This window comes from Mustela nigripes, chromosome 8, assembly GCF_022355385.1.
Source record: "Mustela nigripes isolate SB6536 chromosome 8, MUSNIG.SB6536, whole genome shotgun sequence".
NCBI lineage: Eukaryota > Metazoa > Chordata > Mammalia > Carnivora > Mustelidae > Mustela > Mustela nigripes.
In genome coordinates, this window is record NC_081564.1 from 22,935,415 (window position 1) to 22,958,266 (window position 22,852).

At 50.7% G+C, this 22,852-nt stretch overlaps 1 protein-coding gene across 1 annotated transcript; it reads left to right on the plus strand.

Moving 5' to 3' along the window:
* Positions 1–4,846: 4,846 nt before the first annotated feature.
* TCN2 (transcobalamin 2) lies at positions 4,847–19,953 on the plus strand. Its single transcript, XM_059408832.1, has 10 exons — positions 4,847–4,922; positions 5,214–5,394; positions 9,246–9,438; positions 10,132–10,301; positions 11,316–11,477; positions 12,579–12,751; positions 12,884–13,070; positions 13,898–14,063; positions 16,377–16,492; positions 19,373–19,953. The coding sequence occupies exons 2-10, from the start codon at positions 5,331–5,333 to the stop codon at positions 19,432–19,434; spliced, it is 1,293 nt and encodes a 430-aa protein (XP_059264815.1). The 5' UTR covers positions 4,847–4,922; positions 5,214–5,330; the 3' UTR covers positions 19,435–19,953.
* The last annotated feature ends 2,899 nt before the right edge of the window (positions 19,954–22,852 follow it).

A 22,852-nucleotide genomic window follows, 5' to 3' on the forward strand; every position in this document is an offset into this window, starting at 1 on the left:
ATCTCACAATCCTGAGAGCATGACCTGAGCCAAAATCAAGAGTCTAATGCTTAACCTATTAAGCCACCCAGGCACTCCTTTTTAAAATCTTCTAAAATTTTATTTATTTATTCATTTATTTATTAAAGTAGGCTCCACACTCAGTGTCGACTCAACAACACTTGAATTCACAACCCTGAGATCAATCCCTGAGGCTTGGATTCACAACCCTGAGATCAAGACCTGAGCTGAGATCAAGAGTTGGGACCCTCAACCAACTGAGCCACACACTACCCTGATTTTGACTATTCTAATAAGTGTGTAGTGGTATCATTGTTGTTTTACTTTGCAATTTCCTAATGACATATGTGGAGCATCTTTTCATATGCTTATTTACCATTTATATATCATCTTTGATCAAGTGTCTGCTGCCCATTTTTAAAATTGGGTTGGTTGTTTTCTTATTGTTGACTTTTAAGAGTTCTTTGTGTATTTTGGATAAGTTTTTTTTTTAAGGTTTTATTTATTTATTTGACAGAGAGAGAGAGAGACAGAGATCACAAGCAGGCAGAGAGGCAGGCAGAGGCAGAGAGAGAAGCAGGCTCCCCGCTGAGCAAGGAGCCCGATGCGGGGCTCGGTCCCAGGACCCTGATCATGACCTGAGCTGAAGGCAGCGGCTTAACCCACTGAGCCACCCAGGCGCCCCTGGATAAGTTTTTATCATGTCTTTTGTAAATATTTTCTCCCAGTCAGTGGCTTGTCTTCTCATTTTTTTTTAAAGATTTATTTATTTATTTGACAGAGAGAGAAAGATGGAGAAAGAGAGCACACAAGCAGAGGGAGTGGCAGGCAGAGGGTGAGAGAGAGCAGGCTTCCTGCTGAGTGGGGAGCCCAGTGTGGGGCTGGATCCCAGGGTCCTGGGATCATGAACTGAGCCAAAGGCAGATGCTTAACTAAGCCATCCAGCTGCCCCTTGTCTTCTCATTTATTTTATTTTATTTATTCGTCCTTTCGTTTTTGACTGTGTCCTCAGCAGAGCAGAAGTTTTTAATTTTAGTGAAGTTCAGCTTATCAATTATTTCTTTCACAGACTATGACTTTGATGTTGCTTCTAAAAAGTCATAACCTCTTCCAGAAGTTTTAAATTTTATAGCTTGGTATGTTATGTTTAGTTCTCAATTTTTTATGAGAAGTATAAGGTATATGTCTAAATAAACTTTTTTTTTCACATATGGATATCCAATTGTTCCAGCACATTTGCTGAAATGACTATCTTTTCTCCCTTGTCAATTTCCTTTGCTCCTTTGTCAAGATATCAGTGGACAATTTTTGTGTGGGTCTATTTCTCTTCCCATTTCTATTCTGTTCCATTGGTCCACCCGTTGATTCTTTCACGACCTCTACACCATCTTGATTACTGTACCTTTATGTAAATCTTGAAATTAGGTAGTGTCATTCCTCCAACTTTGTTTGTTTTCAGTATTTTGTTGATTATTCTAGGTCTTTTGCCTCTCCACAGAAGCTTTAGAATCATTTTATCAACACAAAATAGCTTACTGGGATTTTGACTGGGGTCATTTAAATCTCTAGATCATGATGACATCTGTGTCACCGTGACATCTTAATAATACTGAGTCTTCCAGTTGATGGACACAGAATATCTTTCCATTTGATTAGATCTTCCTTGATTTCTTTTATTTTTTTTAAAGGTTTTATTTATTTATTTGATAGAGAAACAGAGAGGAAGGAACACAAGCAGGGGGAGTGGGAGAGGGAGAAGCAGGTTCCCGCTGAGCATGGAGCCCGATGCAGGGCTCAATCCCAGGACCCTGGGATCATGACCTGAGTTGAAGGCAGATGCTTAATCCACTGAGCCACCCAAGTGCCCTTTTTCCTGGATTTTGATAGTTAGTCATCAACAAGTGCTAAAATGGAATGAGTTTGAACCATATGACAGCCACACTTCTAAGCATTTCATAAGCATCCTCATGAGATCCTAATAAGAAACCTATGACTATGGTATTCCAGTCCCATTTTATAAGAAACAGGCTTGGAAAACCATCTTAGTATGTGGCAGAAGGAAACCATAGCTCTTTAAGAATCTATTTCAAACCTAGGCCTCAAAGAATTCCAAAAGGCAGAGAAATAAAACAAAGTGAGCAGTAAATTGAACAAAACATGTATAGGATTGGGGCACCTGAATGGCTCAGTCAGTGGAGCATGCAATTCTTCATCTCGGGTTGTGAGATCAAGTCCACATTGGGTGTGGAGCCTACATTAAAAAAAAAAAAAATGTGTAGGATCTATATGCAGAAAACTCTAAATTATAAAAAAAATCAAGGAAGGGGTGGCTGAGTGGCTCAGTCAAGTCCCACATTGGGCTCCCTGCTCAGCAGGGAGTCTGCTTCCCTCTCTGACCCTACCCCTTCTGGTGCTCTCTCTCTCTCTGAAATAAATAAATAAAATCTTAAAAAAAGAAAAGTAACACATAAAAAAAAAATCCATGAAAGAATGCTACGGGGAAAATGTCCTCTAGGTGAGTTTCCAATTTCTAAAGGTCTGAATTCCAGTTTAGTAAGAGAAAAGAGCCTTGCACAGGACCCAAGATTATTAGGCTATCTTAATCTATGCAGTGCAGGGAAGCCACGGACAGTCTGAGTGATCCTGTCCTGGGACAGCCTTTCCATCTTTCCCCTGAACCTTCCTCCCTCCTCAAAGCCTGGTTGTCCTGACCCCTGGAGGGAGCACACTGGATTCCTGCTGGCGGGTCTCAAGAGAACTTCTCAGACAGAACCTTGGAGCTGTTTTGAATCTGTAGGCTCCTCTGTGGAGCAGAGCAACTGTGGGGCTCTGACCAGACAAATAGAAAGGTTATTAAAGCATTTGGCTAGACACTGGGGTTAGGTGAAATGTAAACCAAGGAGTGCTTTGCTATGCTCAGCGCATTACAGTACTGAGTGAGAGGGGTCGACTTCAGATCTGGACAGCAAAGTGGACCCAGAGTCCTTTTCCCTTGGGAACTACAGAGACAAGTGTATAATGTTAAGTTCGGAAACTCCTGACCTCAGGCATCTTCTCTGTGTCCAAGTAACTTAGGTCCTCTAGACATGTTTCTTTCTTACAATTAGGATTTCCAACAGCAAATTTATGATTTTAGGGGGAAAAAAGAAGTCTCAGTAAAAAAGTAATAGTCAGGGGCGCCTGGGTGGCTCAGTGGGTTAAAGCCTGTGCCTTTGGCTCAGGTCATGATCCCAGGGTCCTGGGATCGAGCCCCATATCGGACTCTCTGCTCCGCAGGGAGCCTGCTTCCTCCTCTCTCTGTCTGCCTCTCTGCCTACTTGTGATCTCTGTCTGTCAAATAAATAAATAAAATCTAAAAAAAAAAAAAAAAAAAGTAATAGTCACTCAAAGAACCTGATTATCGGGACACTTACAGCTGTAACATGACCTTGGGAAAAGTAATCTGTTAACATTGCAGCTGACTTCATCAGTACCTTTCCTGATGCATGGACTGGCAGACTTTCACTTGCTCATTCCAAGCTAATTTTCACTTTCTTGGTATAGACCCCTAAATAGAAATCCTGAACCAAACATTTTAGTCATCTTTCCTTTTTACTTTTCCTGACAATATTACCTAAAACAACCCAGCGTTGCCCCCAGTTGTTCTGTTCCTGATAGCTATGGGAAATGCACCTCTTCCCTGGTGGGTTGCCACAGCGCCTTTGAGTCCATGGGAATCAGAGGGTCACCCTCCTGGAGGAAGCTGCTTCTCCCAGAGGCTGGGGGATAGGGAACCCCTCCACCATGGTCACCTCCTCCAGACTGCCCTCCTGGAGGCGGCAGGAACCACAATCACCACCACCTGGCACAGACAGGGTTGCAGGAGCCAAAGCAGTCCTGTGCCAGATCAACGCAGTTCCATTGCCCACAAATTGCTGGGGCTCCCCTGGAGGTCTAAACCTGAGAATCTGCAGAAATTGGGCCTCCAGCTGACCTCCTTCATTCCCCAGAACCTCACTCGGATGGGCCACACCTTGCCTTCTCCAGCCAGACAATCTAATTGTATCTTGTAAAGTACTTCTGTAAACAGATGCGTGTATCTGTATTTGTCGATGTGAGGAGCTTGACTTGTGGTAAATCAGGCGCAAAACCAGATTATCTTGAAAGAATGAATCTTGGCAGTTAGCCACAATATGACTGCCATAAAATTCTCATTAGAGTAAATGGTTAGAGGTGTTTTTAGATGATAACATTTTCACAGGTTGAGCTGGAAGAGCGCTTAGTTAAAATGATCTTGTCCAACCCTCCCATTTCATACAAGAGAACTATTTCAAACTCAAGAGAGTTTGGAAAGGTCACGCAGACCGCTAGGCTTAACTCTTGCACGTTGATTTTCCTGTGAGGTTACGCAGAGGAGGAATCCTTCCTTCTCTCTTCTGCTTACAGAGATTTTTTTTAAACGATTTTATTTATTTATTTATTTGACAGAGATAGTGAGAGCAGGAACACAAGCAGGGGGAGTGGGAGACTGCGGAGAAGCTGGGGAGCAGGGAGCCGGATCCTGAGATCATGACCTAAGGGGAAGGCAGCTGCTTAATGACTGAGCTACCCAGGCGCCTCTACTGAGATTTTTGTTTTGTTTTGTTTTGTTTTTGTTAAGATTATTTTCCTAGTCCTAACAAGCAGCCCTGCTACCCAGGGTTCTGGTGTCTCAAGTGATTAAATACTGTTTCTCGTTTTGTTTTGTCTTTCTGGTTGGTTGAGAAAACCGGCCGGTCTGGTCCGGCTCCCACCCCTCCCACCCCTGACAGCGGGGCAGGCCAGGCGAGAACCGCTGACGCCAGCAGTCGCTCACGTGACCGCCACAGCGCTCAGTTCCGCTCCCTGAGCCAGACCTGGTTGGGCCCTCCCAGGGATTCCTTTTGGGCGGGGGTGGGCACCAGGTAAGCACCCCAGCCCTGTCTGTCCACCGCTGGAACAGTGAGGAGGCTACCGTGCCGGCGCAGGTGGACAGACTTGGGCAGATCACATGTTAGGCCCTCTGTGCCTGCCCAGTGCTCTTAGGCAGCGGGGACGGAATGTGGCTGGCCTCGGGATGTCTCACACCATTCCTATTTGTCTGCCCCCACCCCCACTCCTTACCTCCAGGAAAACACTGCCCTTCCTTCCTCTGTTCTTTGGCCTCGCTTTCAATTCAGCTACAGATCTTTTCCCCTTTCTCTCTGCTGATTTAGCAGCGTCCTGCTGGGGGCGTGGAGGGATTAATCAGTGACAGGAAGCAGCCTCTTTCTGAGCAGTGACCAGCTGTGCAAGACCAGCTCCAGGAGTCTGTTCACCTATACGCTCCTGCCATGAGGCACCTTGGGGCCCTCCTCTTCCTACTTGGGGGCCTGGGGGCTCTCGCTGATGTCTGCGGTAAGTAACCAGATCTACCCTGTGCCTCTTTCCTCCTGGGGCCTTAGGAGGGAGGACCGCCTTGTCCAAACCCCTCAGTATGTAGCTGGAGAAACTGAGGCTTGGATGTGTGGGACCGTACAGTTTATCTGCCCCTTTGGGCTTCCACAGCAGTTGGGACTTAGCTGGACCTCAGTGTTTGACACCCTGTATTGAGATTAATTATGGTTGACCCTGGAACAAGGTGGGTTAGGGCTGCCGACCCTCCATGCAGCCCAGAATCCGTGTGTGTCTTTTGACTCCCCAGAAACTTAACGAACTACTAATATCCTACTGTTGACTGGAAGCCTTACTAATAAGATAAACAACACATATTTTGTATGTTATGTGTATTATATCCTGTATTCTTGTGGTAAAGTCAGCTTAAAAAAAAAAAAGGAAAATGTTGTTGAGGAGATCACCAGGAAAAGAGTAGATTTGGGACATCTGGGAGGCTCAGTCGGTTCAGCGTCTGCCTTCTGCTCGGGTCTCTATCCCAGCATTCTGGAATGAGGCCCAGAGCCCCATGTCCAGGCTCCCTGCTCAGCAGGTTGTCTGCTTCTCCTTCTACCCCTTGCCCTGCTTCTGCTGTCTCTTTCTCTCTCAAATAAATAAACAAAATCTTCAAAAAAAATACATTTAAAGTTCTGTACTATACCAAGAAAAATTCACGTATAGACCCACATAGTTCAAACACACATTGTTAGAGGGTCAGCTCTATATGTCTGACAGCCCACCAGACAAAACTGCTCCCATTAAAGTCATTAGTTTATTTATTCATTCAACATGCATTGACTGAGACTTCTCCTAGCCAGTGCAGCGCTGGGCTTTGGGGAAGGAATAGAGAGAGACCAGTCCCATCCCTGTCTTCCTAGTGCATCTGTTCTAGTAAAGGAGACAGGTAAAAGAAGTCAGGAAGCAAATCTGTGCTGTGTTTGGGGCTGCGGGGAGTGTGAAAGGAAGCGAACCAGGCATGGAGGTAGAGAGCTGGGGGCCACTGATTGAGGGAGAGAGTTGAGGGAAGGCTCTCCAAGGACCAGGCACGACAGGGGGTATTGAGACCCAGAGAAGAAAAAGGAGCTGAAAAGAAAAGGAGTAGGGGGCATCCCAGGCAGAGGGAAGTAAGTATGCAGGCACCCTTAATGGAGACGAGTCTGAGAGAGGTATGGGGGCAGGTCATGGCAAGACATTTGTGTTACATTGCACACACAGGAACCTGACTGCTTCGGCTCTGTGTCCCAGCATCCCCAGGGGCCTGTTGGGATCCGTCTGGGAGTCTGAACGCAGGCCTGGGCTATTTGTGCACTGGAGATAGGGAGAAAGAAGAAGGCAGGCAGGGAAGCCTCTGTGCTCTGGGGCTACCCACCTTGCTTCCCTCCTTGTATTCTGCCCCCAGCCTTATGTGCAATATGCTTTCCCTCCCTGGGTCCTGGTGTCTTTGGAGAAGTTGAGAGGCAGTTTCAGATGACAGACGAGTCAGTCAAAGGTTGGGGGAATCAGGTGACCTGCCAAGGCATTCCAGCTTTCCAGGGCTTTGCTGGACTCCGTTCTCCGAACTCCAGGTCATGGTCTTCTCTGGGCACCAGGAGCTTACAACCTGTATTCCATTAAGTGCAAACAGACCCCTCAGCCCTTGGCTCTTGGTTCCCGTCCAAACAGTCCCCAGGGGAGACCTGGGACCCGGACCTCACTGGGCCAAGTAGTTGGCCCATAGACCTGACAGAAGCCCTGGACCCTGGTCCTTGCACAGGTGCAGCCCCCTACAGCTGAGCCACTTAGCTGCCCAGGCCTCATTCCCTCTCCTGCAAAATGGGCTGAGAATGCTTCCCTGTCTTCCTCCTTGATGTGGTGTGGAGGATCTCAAACTTTACGGTTCAAAGCTCTGCCGTTGTGAAATTGACAAGAAAGCTGCACTACTGCTTGCCCAGGGTGGGTTCCTCTGCTTCGGAATGTCAAGGCTAGTCAGCTGGCAGAGCTGCATGGCCTGGTGTGCAAGAGGCTCCATGGGAAGCAGATCGCCCTGGGCCACTTTAATGACAGAGGTGAATTTTCCTTTTAAGGAGGGTGAATTGTGGTTATGAGCCTCTCTTTATAGCTCTGGTTCCTCTTCTTATCACTTCTAATCCCAGGGCTGACTCACTTGCTGGAGGGCAGAGCCTGGGTTGGGGTGAGGCTCTCCTACCAGTCTGAAGAAAAGGGAGAGGGAAAGAGAGAGACAGATGACCAGAAGGACAGGCTGAAAGAGGTAGAGAATGAGACACATCCAGACAGAGAGGGAAAAATGCCTACAGAAATGGGAGGCAGTCCCAGAAAAGTACTGAGAAAGAGAAAGGAAAGAAAAGCAACCCCTGTCCCCAACTTCCACCCCCTCTAGCCCCTTCACAGATAGCAGCAAATACCTGTGACTTTTGGAAAAACAGGCATAAGATGGTGAGACCTGTAGGGGCGCCTGGCTGGCTCTGTCCGCAGAGCATGACGACTCTAGATCTCAGGGTCATGAGTTTGAGCCCCACACTGGACATAGAGATTACTTATCCAAAAAAAAAAAAAAAAAAAAAAAAAAGAAAGAAAGAAAAAAAAAATATGGTGGGACGCAAGCCAAGAGGGATGGGCCAGTTATGAGAAGAACCCTGGTCCTTGCACAGGTGAAGAGCTCTGGTGGCAGTTCCAGGGCTCAATGCCCTGGGAGGGGCAGTCTGCCTGGCATCCTGGGACATAGCACAGCCACAGCGGAGGCAACTGGATCTCTGCAGATAACTGGGAGGCAGTAAATGGGGAAAAGTCCAAAGTGCCTCCCAGGCCACCCACAGTGCTCAGGTTCCTTCCTGAAGGGAGGCAGGCAGGGTCAGCTGGGGCTGGGAGATGCCCCTGAGGCTTCCGCTTCCCCACGTTTTTCGTGATTCAGTTTCAGGCAAACCCCAAAGCACACAGAGAATGGTTGGCTTTCTACCGACTCACTCTTCGGACTCAGGTCCTCTGCACCTACAGACATGGGAGGAAAAGTATTATTTTGAGATCTGTGCAGAGGAGGCTCACCAGACAGCCCTGGTTAGCCATGGGCAGCATAGAATGGGTTTTTTGTTTGTTTTTTTGTGTTTGTTTTTTAAAGATTTATTTATTTTAGAGGGTGGGTGGAGGAGAAGAAAAGGGGGGGAGAATCCTCAAGCAGACTCCCCACTGAGTGGGGACGCCCCCCTGCCCTTGCGGGGCTTAATCCCTGGATCCTGAGATCATGACCTGAGCTGAAATCAAGAGAACAAGGCTTAACTGACTGAGCCACCCGTGCGCCCCAGCCTGCGGTATTTTGAAATTGGGTGTGTAATGTGTTCTGTGTGTGGGTTGCAGTTTTTGTAAATGGATTTGTCAGAGCACTGAAGAACTGGCTTTGCAGGAAGGCTCATCTTTGGCTCTGCAGCCTATGTAAGACACAACATGACTTTGAATGGCTGTTTCCTCTTTTGTGCAGAACGATGATGACAGTACGGATGCCACAGGGCTGGCATGAGGAGGACCAAGTGAGGTTGGGTACAGGGCTTGGGACACAGCATGAGGCTTGGGCCCCGCTCTCTGTTACTCCTCATGGCAGAGTGGTTGCCTGGTACCAGCTTTCTCTGCCCTCAGCCCACCAACTCTCCCTGGCCCATTTCAACTGCTCTTTTGGGATACCTGCTTTCCCCTGTTTACCTGCCACCTTTTCCCATACAAGTATTACCTGTGCCAGATGGAGGTGGAGTAGAGAGGTTTATTCCCTAGAGAAGGCTCTGGTAAGGTAAAAGCAGTTCTTTCCGAAGGCCTGGTCCTACAACCTCACTTGGCCTGTTCTCTTTCCTAAGAAGTACCAGAGGTGGACAGCAAGCTGGTGGAGAGGCTGGGCCAGCGCCTCTTGCCCTGGATGAACTGGCTCTCCCTGGAGCACCTCAACCCCAGTATCTACGTGGGCCTACGCCTCTCCAGCCTGCAGGCAGGGGCCAGGGAGGCCTTCTATCTGCACATTCTCAAGCTCAACTACCAGCAGAAGCTCCTGGGGTATCGCTGTTCACTTTCTTCTCCTTTCCCCATGCCTTGCTCTACCTGGGTTACCTGCCTTCTGGTTTGGGCTCCCACTGCTTTGTTGGGAGACTTTGGGCAACTTTTGTCTCCTTTGGCACTTTCTCCATCTGTAGAATGGGGTTGGCTTGACTAGACTGGAGACAGACATCACTGATCCATGACCACAGTCTGTGCCCTCACCCCCAACCCCCACCCAAGCCCAGAAGCAGGATCTAGCAGCGTCTAACTCTGTGCTCCCTTTCCAGGGGGCATTGATGGGAGGCCTTCTGAGGCTCAGTGTGGGTGTTTCAATGAGAGATGAAGGATTGGGAACACCACGAAGCAGCTCCTGCTTGGACTCCCTCTCAGACAGTGGACACAGGGCAGGGAGGGGGAAGAGAGGGAAGACTGTATGGGCAAAGTGTGATCAGAACAGTGGGGGCAACCATAGGTCATTTGGACGTCAGAGCCCTTGGGGCTTGTCCTTGAGTCTAATTTTTTATCTTTATGAAATATGTATGGCATGCACCTTACGACATGCAGAGCTGACTCCGTCTACTTTTGGTAGTTCTAGCAAAATTCCTAATTGTTAGGATTCTTTTCACTTTATGATGTTCCTGGGGTGCTCCAATCCAGGCTTACCATGGTGGCATTTTCTTACAGAAGTTTTGTTTACTGGCTTTGTCCTAGGCTTGCCGTCGATGATGACAGCAGTAACAACCAGGCCAAGCCCTCCATGGGCCAGCTGGCCCTCTACCTGATGGCTCTCAGGGCTAACTGTGAGTTTGTTGGAGGCCGCAAGGGGGATAGGCTGGTCTCCCAGCTGAAGCGGTTCCTGGAGGACGAGAAGAGGGCCATTGGTGAGAGGACATGGCCTGCCAAGTGTGGAGGGGGGCCCTCATCAGATCACATTCTCTGGGGAAGCATCTAAGTCAGAACTTTGGGTTTTTTTCCCCCCAGGCCTCATTTCATACCTTCTGCTCTGCCTGTCTCACTATCCACCTAGAGGCTTGGGCCTGCTGCAGTCGCTTTGATCGAGCCTTGATTGAGCCTTTCCTGTACCCCACATGCACTCTGTTGGCAAGTTCTGTTCAGCCACCACAACTGGACTGACTGACTGCCTCTGGGACGACTGCATGGCCTCCATCCTGCTTGCTCCTCAGCCTCTCTCTGCTAACTGTCCTGCCACCTGATTCAACTCAGCACACGACAGCCAGGGCAAGCATTTGAAATATAAATTTGATCTCGTTAGCTGCTCAAACCCTGCACAGGCAGCTCACTGCTGTCTTTGGGCCCATCCGCCTGCCCTTTTCTCCTCTTCAGGACCTGTGGGCCCACTTCCTGGCTCACTCCCCTGCCTTTCTGGCTTTAGTCATGCTGATTTCTCAGCTTTCAGATCAGGGTTTTCATATATGTTCTCTCTTTCCAGAAGATATCCTTCCGCTTCTAGTTTCCTGCTCCACCTTAGCTCCTCCTCCCCACCCCGATCTGGTCAGCATCATTGCCTCTTAGAGAACCCTGCCCTGATGCCCCAGCTCCTCAAAGACCTCTACTGTATGGCCCCAGAGCCCTTGGTCCACATTTCAGTTCTAATCATGCTGCCGTGGGTACAGGTTGTTATGGTTGGAGACCTGGCTGGTCACCGCTGGCTTGGTCACCTGTCTGAGCAGCACAGCACCTGACGCAGAGTGGACCCTTAGCAAGAATGGGTTGAGGGAATGAAGAATGAAGGGTCCCGTGACCCAAAGGAGGGGGTTGGGAAGTGTGGGCAGTGGGGTCCTATGTGCTGGCTGGGCTGGTTGCTGGGAGGGGACAGAGTGGCCACCCCTCAGGCCTGGCACGAAGCCCCTGCCCCATGGTCTCCACTCTCCCAGGGTCCAATCACAAGGGCCACCCCCGCACCAGCTACTACCAGTATGGCCTGGGCATCCTGGCCCTGTGTGTCCACCAGAAGCGGCTCCATGACAGCGTGGTGGGCAAGCTCCTTTATGCCGTGAAACATGACCAGCACCTCCAACAGGACCGCCTGTCTGTGGGTGAGTAGGCGAGGCCCCACTAAAGCCAGGCTGGCACTCCGCCATCCCCCAGCCCCAACTGAGGGCTGCCTCCCCCTGCCCTGTGCTCACCTTTCCTTGGGACAAAGGAATCCTTTATGAGGGAGGGCTCGTGTGTGTGGTGTGGTGGTCATGAGCCAGTGTTGGAGCAGGCCTGGGACCCGGACCCCAGCTCTGTCACACACTTATTGTAGGCCACCCTGGGTCAAGTCAGCTGGCCTTTCTGTTTGGGTTTCTCCTATAAATAACCTCCCAGCAGTATCCTGATAGAAGACGCCTTATAAGTCAAGCAGTTGTCATGGTGCCTGGCATGAAGAAAGTTCTGGATACATAGCTATGATCTTGTCCTCATATAAGCTGGGAAGCCTGAGACCTGGATTGTGGAACTGCTACCTCAGTGTGTTACCTGGGGCCTCCAGTGCCCTTTCTTGTCATTGTGATTCAGGGTCTCTTGTAGGTCAGGCGGTCTGTGAGTGTGTGTGCCTCGCATAGGCTGGGTTTGGTTGGAGTAGGTTGAAAGGGTGAGGTGGTGCTGCAGAGAGAAGGCCACAGAGGACTTGCTCTGCTTGAGGCTTATAGAAGAACCACTGTGGACCCAGTAAATCAGCTTAGGGTGGGGGCAGGACTTTTGAGGGGGTGGGGTGGTGCTTCAAACCCTCCAGGGCAGCTCCCTGGGCCTATGAAATCAGATCACCTGGGTGTGGACCTAGCCATCAATCTGTTCCAAACTTCCCTGATGATTCCAATGTGCAGGTAGGTTTGGGAATGAGTGGTGTAGGATAAAGTTCTCTTGAGCCTCCCTTCTCTGGGCTCTCTTCCTAACCTCTAACCCCTAAACAGTAGATGGGGGTAGGGTGAGCAACCATTCTTGTTTTCCTGGAACTAAGGGGCATCCCAGGACACTGAACTTAACAGTGGCCAAACTGGGAAAGTTCTGGACAAACTGGGCTCCGTTGGTCCCCCTTGGTGGTGAAAATTTCCTAAAACGCTGATCTGACCGTGCCCCTTCTTCAAGCCTCTGATGGCAGCCCATTGCCCCAGGGCCTTGCCTAGACTGACCCTTATTGGCTCTGTCCATTGCAGACACAGTGGCCATGGCAGGCTTGGCCTTCACCTGTCTGGAGCAATCTAACCTCAATCCCAATCAGAGACACCGGATCACCCAGGCCATTAGTACAGTACGACAGAAGATTCTCAAGGCACAGACCTCCGAAGGCCACTTTGGAAATGTCTACAGCACCCCTCTGGCGCTGCAGGTAGGAAAGAGAGCTTGGGGCCAGAGTCCAGTCTGGTGTTCGATGGGCAGTGGCTTGGTCAGGGACTGGGAGACCTGGCTCCTCAGTGCCAGCTGACCTGCCTCCTCCTTCTCTTCCCCATTCTGTCACTAGTTACTGATGAACTCCTCCATGCCTGGAGAGAAACTGGGCAGGGCATGCCTCAAGGCAAGGGCTGCTCTGTTGGCCAGTATGCAGGATGGGGCCTTCAAGAATGTTCTCATAATTTCCCAACTGCTGCCTGTCCTGAATGGCAAGAGCTATGTGGATCTCATCTCTCCAGACTGCGAGGCACCAAGAGGTAGCTGGGCCTTCCAACGGGAGCCCTGTTCTTTTCAGTGTGCCAAGTGTTCCCCGAAGTGTGCAGGTCCCGGGGAAGGGAGGTTGCCTAGTCCTGGTTTGCTGAGTCAGCAGGGGTTTGATGGTTCACGTGGGACACACTGGCAGTGAAGGTGCAGTCAGAGCTTTCAGAAAGCCACAGTGTAGGGGGAGAGATACCAAAGAGAGAGCTCTGGGTGGGCCATGAATCCGCAGCCCCCTGTGTGATCCCCAGGTCAGAAATGTTTGAGTGGATGAATGGGGAGGGATACATTTTGGGTAGCACTGGTACATCCTAATGAGTCGCAATTTGCAGCCGGAATCAAGGTTTCATCTGGGAGAAAGACTTGAGTTGGTGAGTGAGATTTTCCAGTGGAGAAGAGCAGTAGCAAGGGCAGGGCAGAGAGGGGATAGCAGGAACAAAGGTGCCGAGGTATAAAAGGCTGAAATTTTGGGGGAGGGTCCTACTAGAGAGTGGGCTCTGGGAGAATGAGCCGGAGCTGCAGGCAGGAGAATGAAGAGGAGGGGAGACTCACAGAGGTGATAGGAACAGATGCATGTTCTAGAAAGAGCCCTCTGGGGTGCTGTGTGGCAGATAGGTGGGAAGGGAGTACTGGAGGCAGAAATACCAGTAAGGGGCCCAACCTTGGGCAGCCAGGGGACATGGAGGTTAAAGACAGGGGAGGCTGGGCTGGGAACTAGCGGGGATGCTGGCTGAAATGGGCCACAGTGTCTTTGAGGGAAGAAAGGAGGACTAACACCTGACCCCTGCCCTCACACCAGCTACCCCTTCCTCTCTCCCTGGCATAGTCCTATTACAGCCAGCTGTGGAGACCCCTTCACAGACCCAAGAGCTCATCAGTGTCATGCTGAAGGTCCCCCATGCCTTGCAACCATATAGACACCGCATCTCTGTCCCTGCTGGGTCCTCCTTGGAAGATGTCCTTAAGAAGGCCCAGGAACTCACAGGATTCACGTGAGACCCCCCCCACCTCCCAGTCCTCACCCCATCTGACCCCACATCCCTGAAACAGGACGCGGATGGGATGGGGATGGAAGAGGAGGTTCCCCAGGAGAGGGGCTGGGCCAGGCTCTGCTTTCCCCTTCTCCACTCCTGAATGGCCTAGGCTGTAGTGGAGACTGGCAGCTGCAGGCCAGCTTTGTCAATGGCTTTGAGAACATTCTCTGGGGGTAGAACATCCACACTGGACTCCCAGCTCCATCACTCTCCCACTCGGGACCTGGAACCAGTTTGTTATTGACCTGTCACCCAGTGAGAACACCAGCCGTGCCTTGCTCCTTGCAGGGCCATGCAAGGAATCTGGGAATTAGTGCACATAGAGGACGTGGCCCCCTGCACTTAGTAAGCTCAACACAGGTTAGCTTTTGAAAGAATCAGAATTTTTCTCATCAGAGGATCTTGGCCTCATCCCTGTGATGAAGTACCCAGGACGAGTCCTCTAATATGTGGAGGTTGGGCAACATCCTTAAACTTGCCTCTCACCCTGACAAGATATGACAAGTCTGGGGCCAGGCAGTTCTGGAGTGCTGCTCTCATGCCCATGCCTGAATAACATGGATGGGATTCTTGTGTTACCAATGGGGAATCGGAACTAGAGGAGTTGAGTGCCTTCTACCAGGTCACCCAGATTCTTCTCTTCTAGAAAGATATGCCTTAGTTTCTGTGGGCCCCAATTTCTCTGCCCATGTGGAGTTCCCAAAGGACAACACCCTGCAGTTAGGGAGGGCCCACAGCTGGTGCCTGGAGGTTGTCTGGGCCAGGGAATGTCAGGCCCGAGATATACAAAGACCTCCCCCCTTAAAGAACAAATATTCTTCCAGACCCTGGGTTATTTCTGTTATACTATGACTTAGATGCATACTATCATGTTTGCTGTTAAAAGTCCCTTCTCTTTCTGGCTCCAGACATCTATAAACCATAAATGACTTTGCAAATCAGATATAAAGTGTACAAAGAATAACATTCAAATAAGGACTGTTCGCTGAGGAGCAGGGGTACAAAGCCAGGCGTGGGAGGAGCCCGATGCTCTCAGCTGCTTGACCCGAGTTGACCCGAGTTACCGTCAAGCCTGAGTTTGACCCAGCAGCTGTGACTTCATAGGACCTTCCCTGGCCCCGAACACTCCATTCACTACTAAGCCCGCCTCAGTTCTCTTCCCAGCAGCCTGCAGCACATACTGCAGCCCTTACAGGGGCCCACACAGCCCCAGACGGCCGCACACATAGCACCTTGGCAGGCTGCTGTCCAGCAGACCTTGAGACAACAAGGATACCAATCAGGGACAGAGTGGACAGAGTCAGTGAAGGTGGGTGCCTTTACTGGGTGCAGAGGCCAGGCAGGAAGGTTATGTCTGGAGGCATATGAATGCCCGGCCGAGAGAGCTGGACTGCAGAAAGAGAGATCCAGGGAGAAAGAGAGGAGAGAGAGAGAGAAACAGACGTGCTCCAAGCAGCCATGTGGACCCACAGAGGTAGGGAATGATGGCGATGGGGGCTGCTTTGCGACACCCCCTCAAACAACACTTTCCCTTGGACGAAGTCACCTTGAGTGGTTTTCTGTCTCTTAAGAATATAAAAACCCTCCATCTCTAAGACAGAGCCATTGATAAGCCTTTTGCGGAGGAAGAACGTGACCCACAGGCTTTTAAGAGGACCCCTCTGGCAGCTGTGTCCACATGGTTTGGAGAAATGCACGGCTGGAGACTCAGGGGGCGGATGGTGTGAATAAGGAGTCTCTTGGTTGCCAAGGCCAGAAACCTAACTCCAGTCCTCTCTGGTAACGGGGAGCATGAGGTGTGTAGAATGAAAGAGAAGACTGAGCCCCCCAGCCACAAGAAGAGGGGAGTGCTCCTGAGCCACAGAACCTTCCAAAAGCAGAGACCCACTGCCACCACCAGGTGTCTCTGCCCCGCACCTTCTGCTTCTCTGCACGCTGGCTTTGCCCTCTCTCATTGGGCATTGGCATATTGTATGTGGTGCTAATGGCTTCTGCTCCTCACCCCTGCAATGCCAGCTTCCAGAGAGGGGGCAGCTGCCGAGCCAGTCACGTAGCAGGTGTCCCTTCCTAGAGGCCATGGTCCTGGTTAGTGTGCAGGGATGAAGTCCCCAGAGCGGGCAGCGTCAGGGGGCAGCAGAAGAGGGGCAGAGGTGAGGCCCGTGACCTGGAAAGGAAAGACCAGGACTTCGCTGGTGGGGATAGTTCCGCTTCTGTCCTTGGGTCAGTGGAAGCAAAAGTCACCTCTTCTCCCTCTGCCTCTCCCTTTGGTAGGTATGAAACACGGAACTCCTTGTCAGGCCCCTTCCTGACCTCTGTGATGGGGAAAGAAGCTGGGGAACGCGAGTTCTGGCAGCTCCTCCAAGCCCCCAACACCCCGCTGCTAGAAGGTGAGTCTGGCGGCCCGCCACCTCTGGACATTGCCCCCCTTTGGCCTTGTTGCCTCGAGGCTTCCCTGGCTCACTTCGGCTTTCCCCTGAGCCTTTCTGGGCCTCCGCCTCAGAAGATAACTGATGTGCGAAGTGGTTTCTAAGTTACTGAACTGAATGCTTAAGAATGTTTATGTAAGTTATTGTGGCAACTCTAGGAAACCAGGCAAAAAAGAGGAAAATTGAAACCACCTATCATTTGCTCCCCAGAAATCGCTTCTTTTAACTGTTGGTATGTTTTCTTCCAGCTAATTTTTTAAATATGTATGTTTTGGGGCACCTGGGTGGCTCAGTTGTTAAGTGTCTGTCTTCAGCTCAGGTCCTAATCCCAGGGCCCTGGAATTGAGTCCCACACCATGCTCCCTGCTCAGTGGGCAGTCTGCTCCCTCACCCACTCCCCCTGCTTGTGTCCCCTCTCTCGCTCGCTCTCGCTCTCTCAAATAAATAAATAAATAAATAAAAGTAATATTTTTCAGAAAAATGGAGCCATGCTCTGTAGCAATGCCATCCAACAGAAAGTAAATGCGAGGCATGTGTGTAATTCCAAATTTTCTATGTGGTGACACTAATATTAACGATACATCTCATTTAAGCAAATTATACAAGATACTATTATTCCAAGATATATAATCAATGTAAAATTATGAATGGCATTTTTGCATGCTTTTTTTGTTCTAAGACTTCAAATGCACAATAGCCGTGTGCAGCTAAGTGAGCATACTGGGTTGGCAGCTCTGTATACTGTTTTGCAACTTTATTTATTTTTTTTTAAAGATTTTATTTTTATTTATTTGACAGACAGAGATAACAGGTAGGCAGAGAGGCAGGCAGAGAGAGGAAGGGAAGCAGGTTCCCTGCTGAGCAGAGAGCACGATGTGGGACTCGATCCCAGGACCCTGGGATCATGACCTGAGCCGAAGGCAGAGACTTTAACCCACTGAGCCATCCAGGCACCCCTGTTTTCCAACTTAAAAAATTTTTTTTTCTTTTTTTAAACAAATATTTTATTTATTTACTTGTTATTTTATTAAAAGATTTTATTTATTTATTTGAGAGAGAGAAACAGAGATGGCAAGAGAGAGCAGGAGGTGGGAAGAGAGGGAGAAGCAGGCACCCCATTGAGCAAGGACAATTAATCCCAGAACCCTGGGATCATGACCTGAGCTGAAGGCAGACGCTTAATAACTGAGCCACCTAGTAGCCCCTATTTATTTATTTATTTTTTAAAGAAAGCTCTAGGGCAACCCTGTTGGGACCCCTCTCTGTCTTAAGACCTTTTTCTTTATTTTCACTTAATAAACTTCTATCACTTTAGTAAAAGAAAAATGTAATAATAAGGTAAGTTCTGTGCCCAGTGTGGGACTCGAACTCACAACCGTGAGATCAAGAGTCACCTGCTCTACTGACTGAGCTGGCCAGGCACCCTGCAACTTATTTTTCTCATTCTTAACATATTGTAGACCTCTGTGCTGTTACATGTAGATCTTCCCCATCCTTTGGAATACCATGTAGAATATATCACTCGCAAGGTATTTGGGGCTGCAGGTAACAGGAAACGATGCAGACTGGCTTCCACTCTATGATCTCCATTAGCTCAAGTGTCCAGAGTCGAGAGGGAACGAGGACTTCGGGGCTGGTGTAACCTGGACTCCAGCCCTGTTTCCCGGGACTCCGTACTCCTCTTTTTGTTGGCTTCCTCACCGTTCTTGCATTTTCCTAGGGCAGCTCCCTTTTAAAACTTTGCCCCAAGCAGACAAAGGTGGAATTGGGACACGGGCACATTCCTGGACCCATCCTTGTTGTTAGGAGATGGCCTGGGCTGCGCGCTTGCCATCAGCTGGAGAACAAGGATTGCCACACAACTGGTGTGGGCCAGGCAGGGCCTGCCTCAGCACTGGGTTCTGCAGTGGGGCATGGAGTGAGATGGGGAGGCTGCGGTTCTCCATTCCTGCTGGATAGTTAGGGTTTTAACTCCTACAGTTCAAGCAGTCGTGAGCATCCTTGTGCATTAGCCCGGTCACCAGACAGATTCTGAAGGGTCATCTGTCCTTGCTCTTGCTACCCAGTGCTTCTGCTGGGCACCTACTGAGTGCCAGGCATTGGGCCAAATGCCTTCCAGAATGTGGGCCTTTCTGAGGGAGCCCAAGAAAAGCCATTCTTTCCCTGCCTGCTTCTGAACAGATTGAGAAGTAAAGAGGAGGCAGATGGAGACCCCAGATCTGGCTTCTATTACTGATAAAGCCTGGGCTGGAGGGTGTAACCTGCGGCAAGCCCATTTCTGAAATGACTACAGTAATGGGAATGCCAGAACTCCCAAAGGTGAAATAACTTGCCCAAAGTCACACCGCTGATGAGAACAGAGCTGGGGCTTGTCCCCAGATGCCATGCTGGGGCCTTGACTGTCTCTAGTGGGCAGAGGCTGGCTCCAGCAGACTTCACTCATGGTCTTGGTTGTCCTTCCAGACCATACTGAGCAAATCTCCCTTCCTGATGGCCCCTCAAGAGACCCTGAAGACAGTGACCCTGTCTATCAGGTGTTGTCAGGGTTCTCTGGTTCCTTTGGCCCCATGCTGGTTATCCAGAATGCTGTCCCAACCCCTCTGCCTGGCAGGCTCCCCCACTGTAAAATGAACTTGGGGGGGCCTCAGGAGCCCTGAGGTCACAGCTGATTTCAGTTTCCAGACTGGCTCTGGACAGCTCCCACTTTCCCACCACCAAGCCCTCAGTAGATCTCATACACCCTGGCCTCAGGGCGCTTGTCCATAAGAAGAGGTGGTGGTAGGGGGTAGGATTCTCTGTCCTGCTAACCCTCCCCACCCAATGCTCAACCTGTTTCTGCAGGCATTGCTGACTATACCCCCAAGGATGGACAAACCATCGAGCTGAGGCTGGTCAGCTGGTAGTCCCTGGGCTCACCCACCCCAGCAGCCTGGCCTACCTCCGGGGGCCTCCGCCTGCCCTCCAGACATCGAAGTAACAGGCGCACGCCAAGCCCTGCTGCTACCTCACGTGTACTTGGAGCAGTGTCCCCTGGATTACTCAGCCACCACCCTTGCCAAGGTCCTCAGCCATCCCCCACCCTGAATCAGGGAACCACGCACCTTCCCTGGGGAGCTGTCTGCCGGCGTCTGGCCCCTCCTGGCCCCACTGGCACCCCCGAAGGCCTGCTCCTGGTCGGAAGGGGTCTAAAGCAGCTCAGCCTCCTCAACACAAGGAGGAGAAGTCACCGGCCACTGGTGTCGTGAGTACTGCCCCCTCTGGGACTGGGGTCCTGCGAGGAGACCTCTCTGGCCCTGGGGACTGCGGCCCTGATCCCTGCTCTGTACTCCGGCCTTCAGGATGGCAGAGTGGCCGCTGGGGGGCGCTGCAGAGATGCTCAAAGCCTGTCTCTGGAATGATTAAAGTGTTGATTGTGCACCTGCCCTGGTGTCCGGATGCCTCAAGCTCAAAACTGAGTACCGGGGGGCTGGAGTACAGGAAGAGGGGGCCCCTGGGGGCAGCACAGGAAGGCAGGGGAGGGGGCTGGGAGGGAGCCCTGCTGGCGGTGCCAACACTGATTACTGTTGAGGGAATATCTCCTTGCTAGACGCTTCCTTGCACAACTCTGAGGTTGTGGGTATTTTTGTTTTCATCTCTGCTTTGTGGATAAGAAAATTGGTACTCAACAAGGGCGTGTGACTCACCCACAATGTCAGGCGGGGGCATGGCTGAGGAGACACAGGCCTGGCCTGAGGTGACCTCCTGGCTCTTGCACTCAAACACTGAAAATTGGGGGGCTTCCATGGTATTTTTAATTACATGGCAGAACCCAGGAGCTTAGAGCATTTTTTTTTCCCCAACACAGGGTACCTCCCCAGGCCTCAGTGGCCTGGGGCCAGGGACCTTGCCTGTTAGTGGGAGGGCTGACCTCTGGGAAGTAGGGTTCAGGCCAGGAAGACACCCCACATGCCCCACCTCACTGAGGTTAGGAAGGGGGGCCTGTCTTCATGGGGGCTCTCTGATAAGAGTGTTATATAGATGCCTCTTTCTAGAGCTCCAGTTTCAAATATTTGGGGCCTGGGGAGGGAAGGGAAGTAGGTGATTTAAAAAATTCTTATATTGAAACAATCATCAGAATATCAGAAAGCCACACAGAGATGCAGCCTATTTTCAAGATGAAATATCTGAGCTCAGGACCCCAGAGGGCTTGTTCACTGTCCCTCTTGATCACCATCATGGGGGCTTCTCAGAGGATTCAGAACCTGCTCTGGGCTCTGTGGTTCTTCTACGGTCCTGTCAAAGAAGGGTGGAGACTCAGAGAGGGCTGAGTGACCTTGTCCAGGCTGTGTGACCTGGAGGTGGCAGAGCCCAGATCCTCCCCCATTGACCACAGGCCCTAGGTACTTGCCACTTTGGTACCCGGACAAGACAGCAGGTGAGGAAACCACAGGCCCCTCCCACAGAGAGGATATGGCAGTGGCAGGTCTCAGGCCAGGCTAGAGAGAGGATGGACAGGAACGATAGGGACCCCCCTGCACTGGGCATTTGAGGGTACACAAATGGGGTGTGATCTACCCTCCAAAGGGACTATTTTAGTTGGGGTGTGTTTGGCTCTGAGGAGCAGGAAACTACTGAATCCTACTCAGATCAAAGGATATTGGCTGAAAAAACCCAGCCCACCAACTCAGGGGCAGTCAGGGGTGGTAGGGAAATGGAAGTTAGGGCTCAAATTCTATCACCTCCACTATGCTCACTAGTCTCTGTGTCTTTCCCTCATCAGTTTTTTCTGAGTATGGCCCCAGCAGTGACTCTGTCACCTTCCAGTTCAATTCCCCAGCCCCCTCTCCCTTCCTCAGACTATGTCCCAAAGCCTAGAGAGGGGGTCTGTCCAGCCTAGCCTGCCTATGGATTCTGGGCCCGGTGTCTAGCCTGGCAGAATCTGCTGGACCCTGAGAAGGGGTGTCGGTGAGAGCACAAGCATGTCTGGTGCAGGGCCCCATAGTGAGAATCTGAGAGTCCCTGGGGATTGAGAACCAGGTTTGTGTCCCACCGGCATTTAGATCTGTAGACAGGTCTCTCCAGACAGACCATTTCCCCTCTCTCACAACCCTGGGATGGCACCTGGGTTTGCTTAGCATGTTCATGCCTGTGAGCTCATGTCACAGGTGGGGAAACTGAGGCCCTAGCAGTGAAATGATTTATCTAGGGACATGCAGTGATGAGAGAGGTCTGTCCCACAGTCTCTGCAGCCCAGTTGCTAGAAATGGGTTCTTCTCCTGGTGCCCCCCAGAGTCCCTTCCTGAGTCACCTGCTTCCAGGTGGGGCCCCAAAGGGCAGCAGTCGGATGTGAGGGATTTGGGAGTCTGGGCAAGAGCAGCCTACTTTGGGGGGCTCTGGGCTTTTGGATGGACCCCAAGGACCATGAAACAGCCCCATTTTTGCATAGGGGAAAATCCTGTGGAGAGTCTTGGGGTCTACAAGTCAAGGCAGGTTAAAAACTGGGGCTCTAGGGAGTGTCTCAGTGGCCTTCCGCTCAGGCCATGATCTCAGGGTCCTGGGATCAAGCCTTGCCTCAAGCTCCCTGCTCAGTGGGTAGTCTGCTTCTCCCTGTCCCTTTGCCTCCTCCCCCTGCTCATGCTCTCTCTCTGTCTCTCTCTCAAATAAAGAGAATCTTAGGGGAAAACAACAACAACAACAACAACTTGGGGCTCTGGACCCAGACAGACCTATTCTGAATCCCCCACCTGCACTCAGGCTGCACAGTCCCTGCTTTGAGCTGTGCCCTCAGCCTCTCCCTTGCCCCCCACCACAATGTGGGCAGCTCTGTCCATCCCACCATGCCCAATCAGGCCTCATCTTGAATAATCCTCTAACCTACCCCTTATCAGGCATGGCAGGTAGGAGGTGCTTGGAAGAGCTGTAAACACTGTGTATCACTCCCTGCTCTGAGAAGGTCAGGGTGTTTAATAGTTTTTAAATTACTATAATTTTAATTAAAGGAAACTTCCTGGAAAACTGACAAAATCTGAAAAAGAATATAACCCTTAGGGGGCACTGATTACTCTTCTTCAGGAAGTGGGTGTGCGGGGAGGTTTCCCCTTGCCTAGCTCAGTTCTCTCCCACAACCCCTCCAGGAGAAACCCTGTCTAAATACCCCTTTATTTCAGTTATTGACCTGGATATCCCTTGTCCTAGAATTTGGGCCATTAACCAGCTATTTGCAGGCTCCAGCAGGCATCGGAATTACCAGAGGCAAATGTAAAAATTCAGATTCCTGGGCCCACCAGAGAGCGTTTGATTCACCAGGTCTCCGGTGAAAATGAGGGCGGGTGCCGGAGGTAC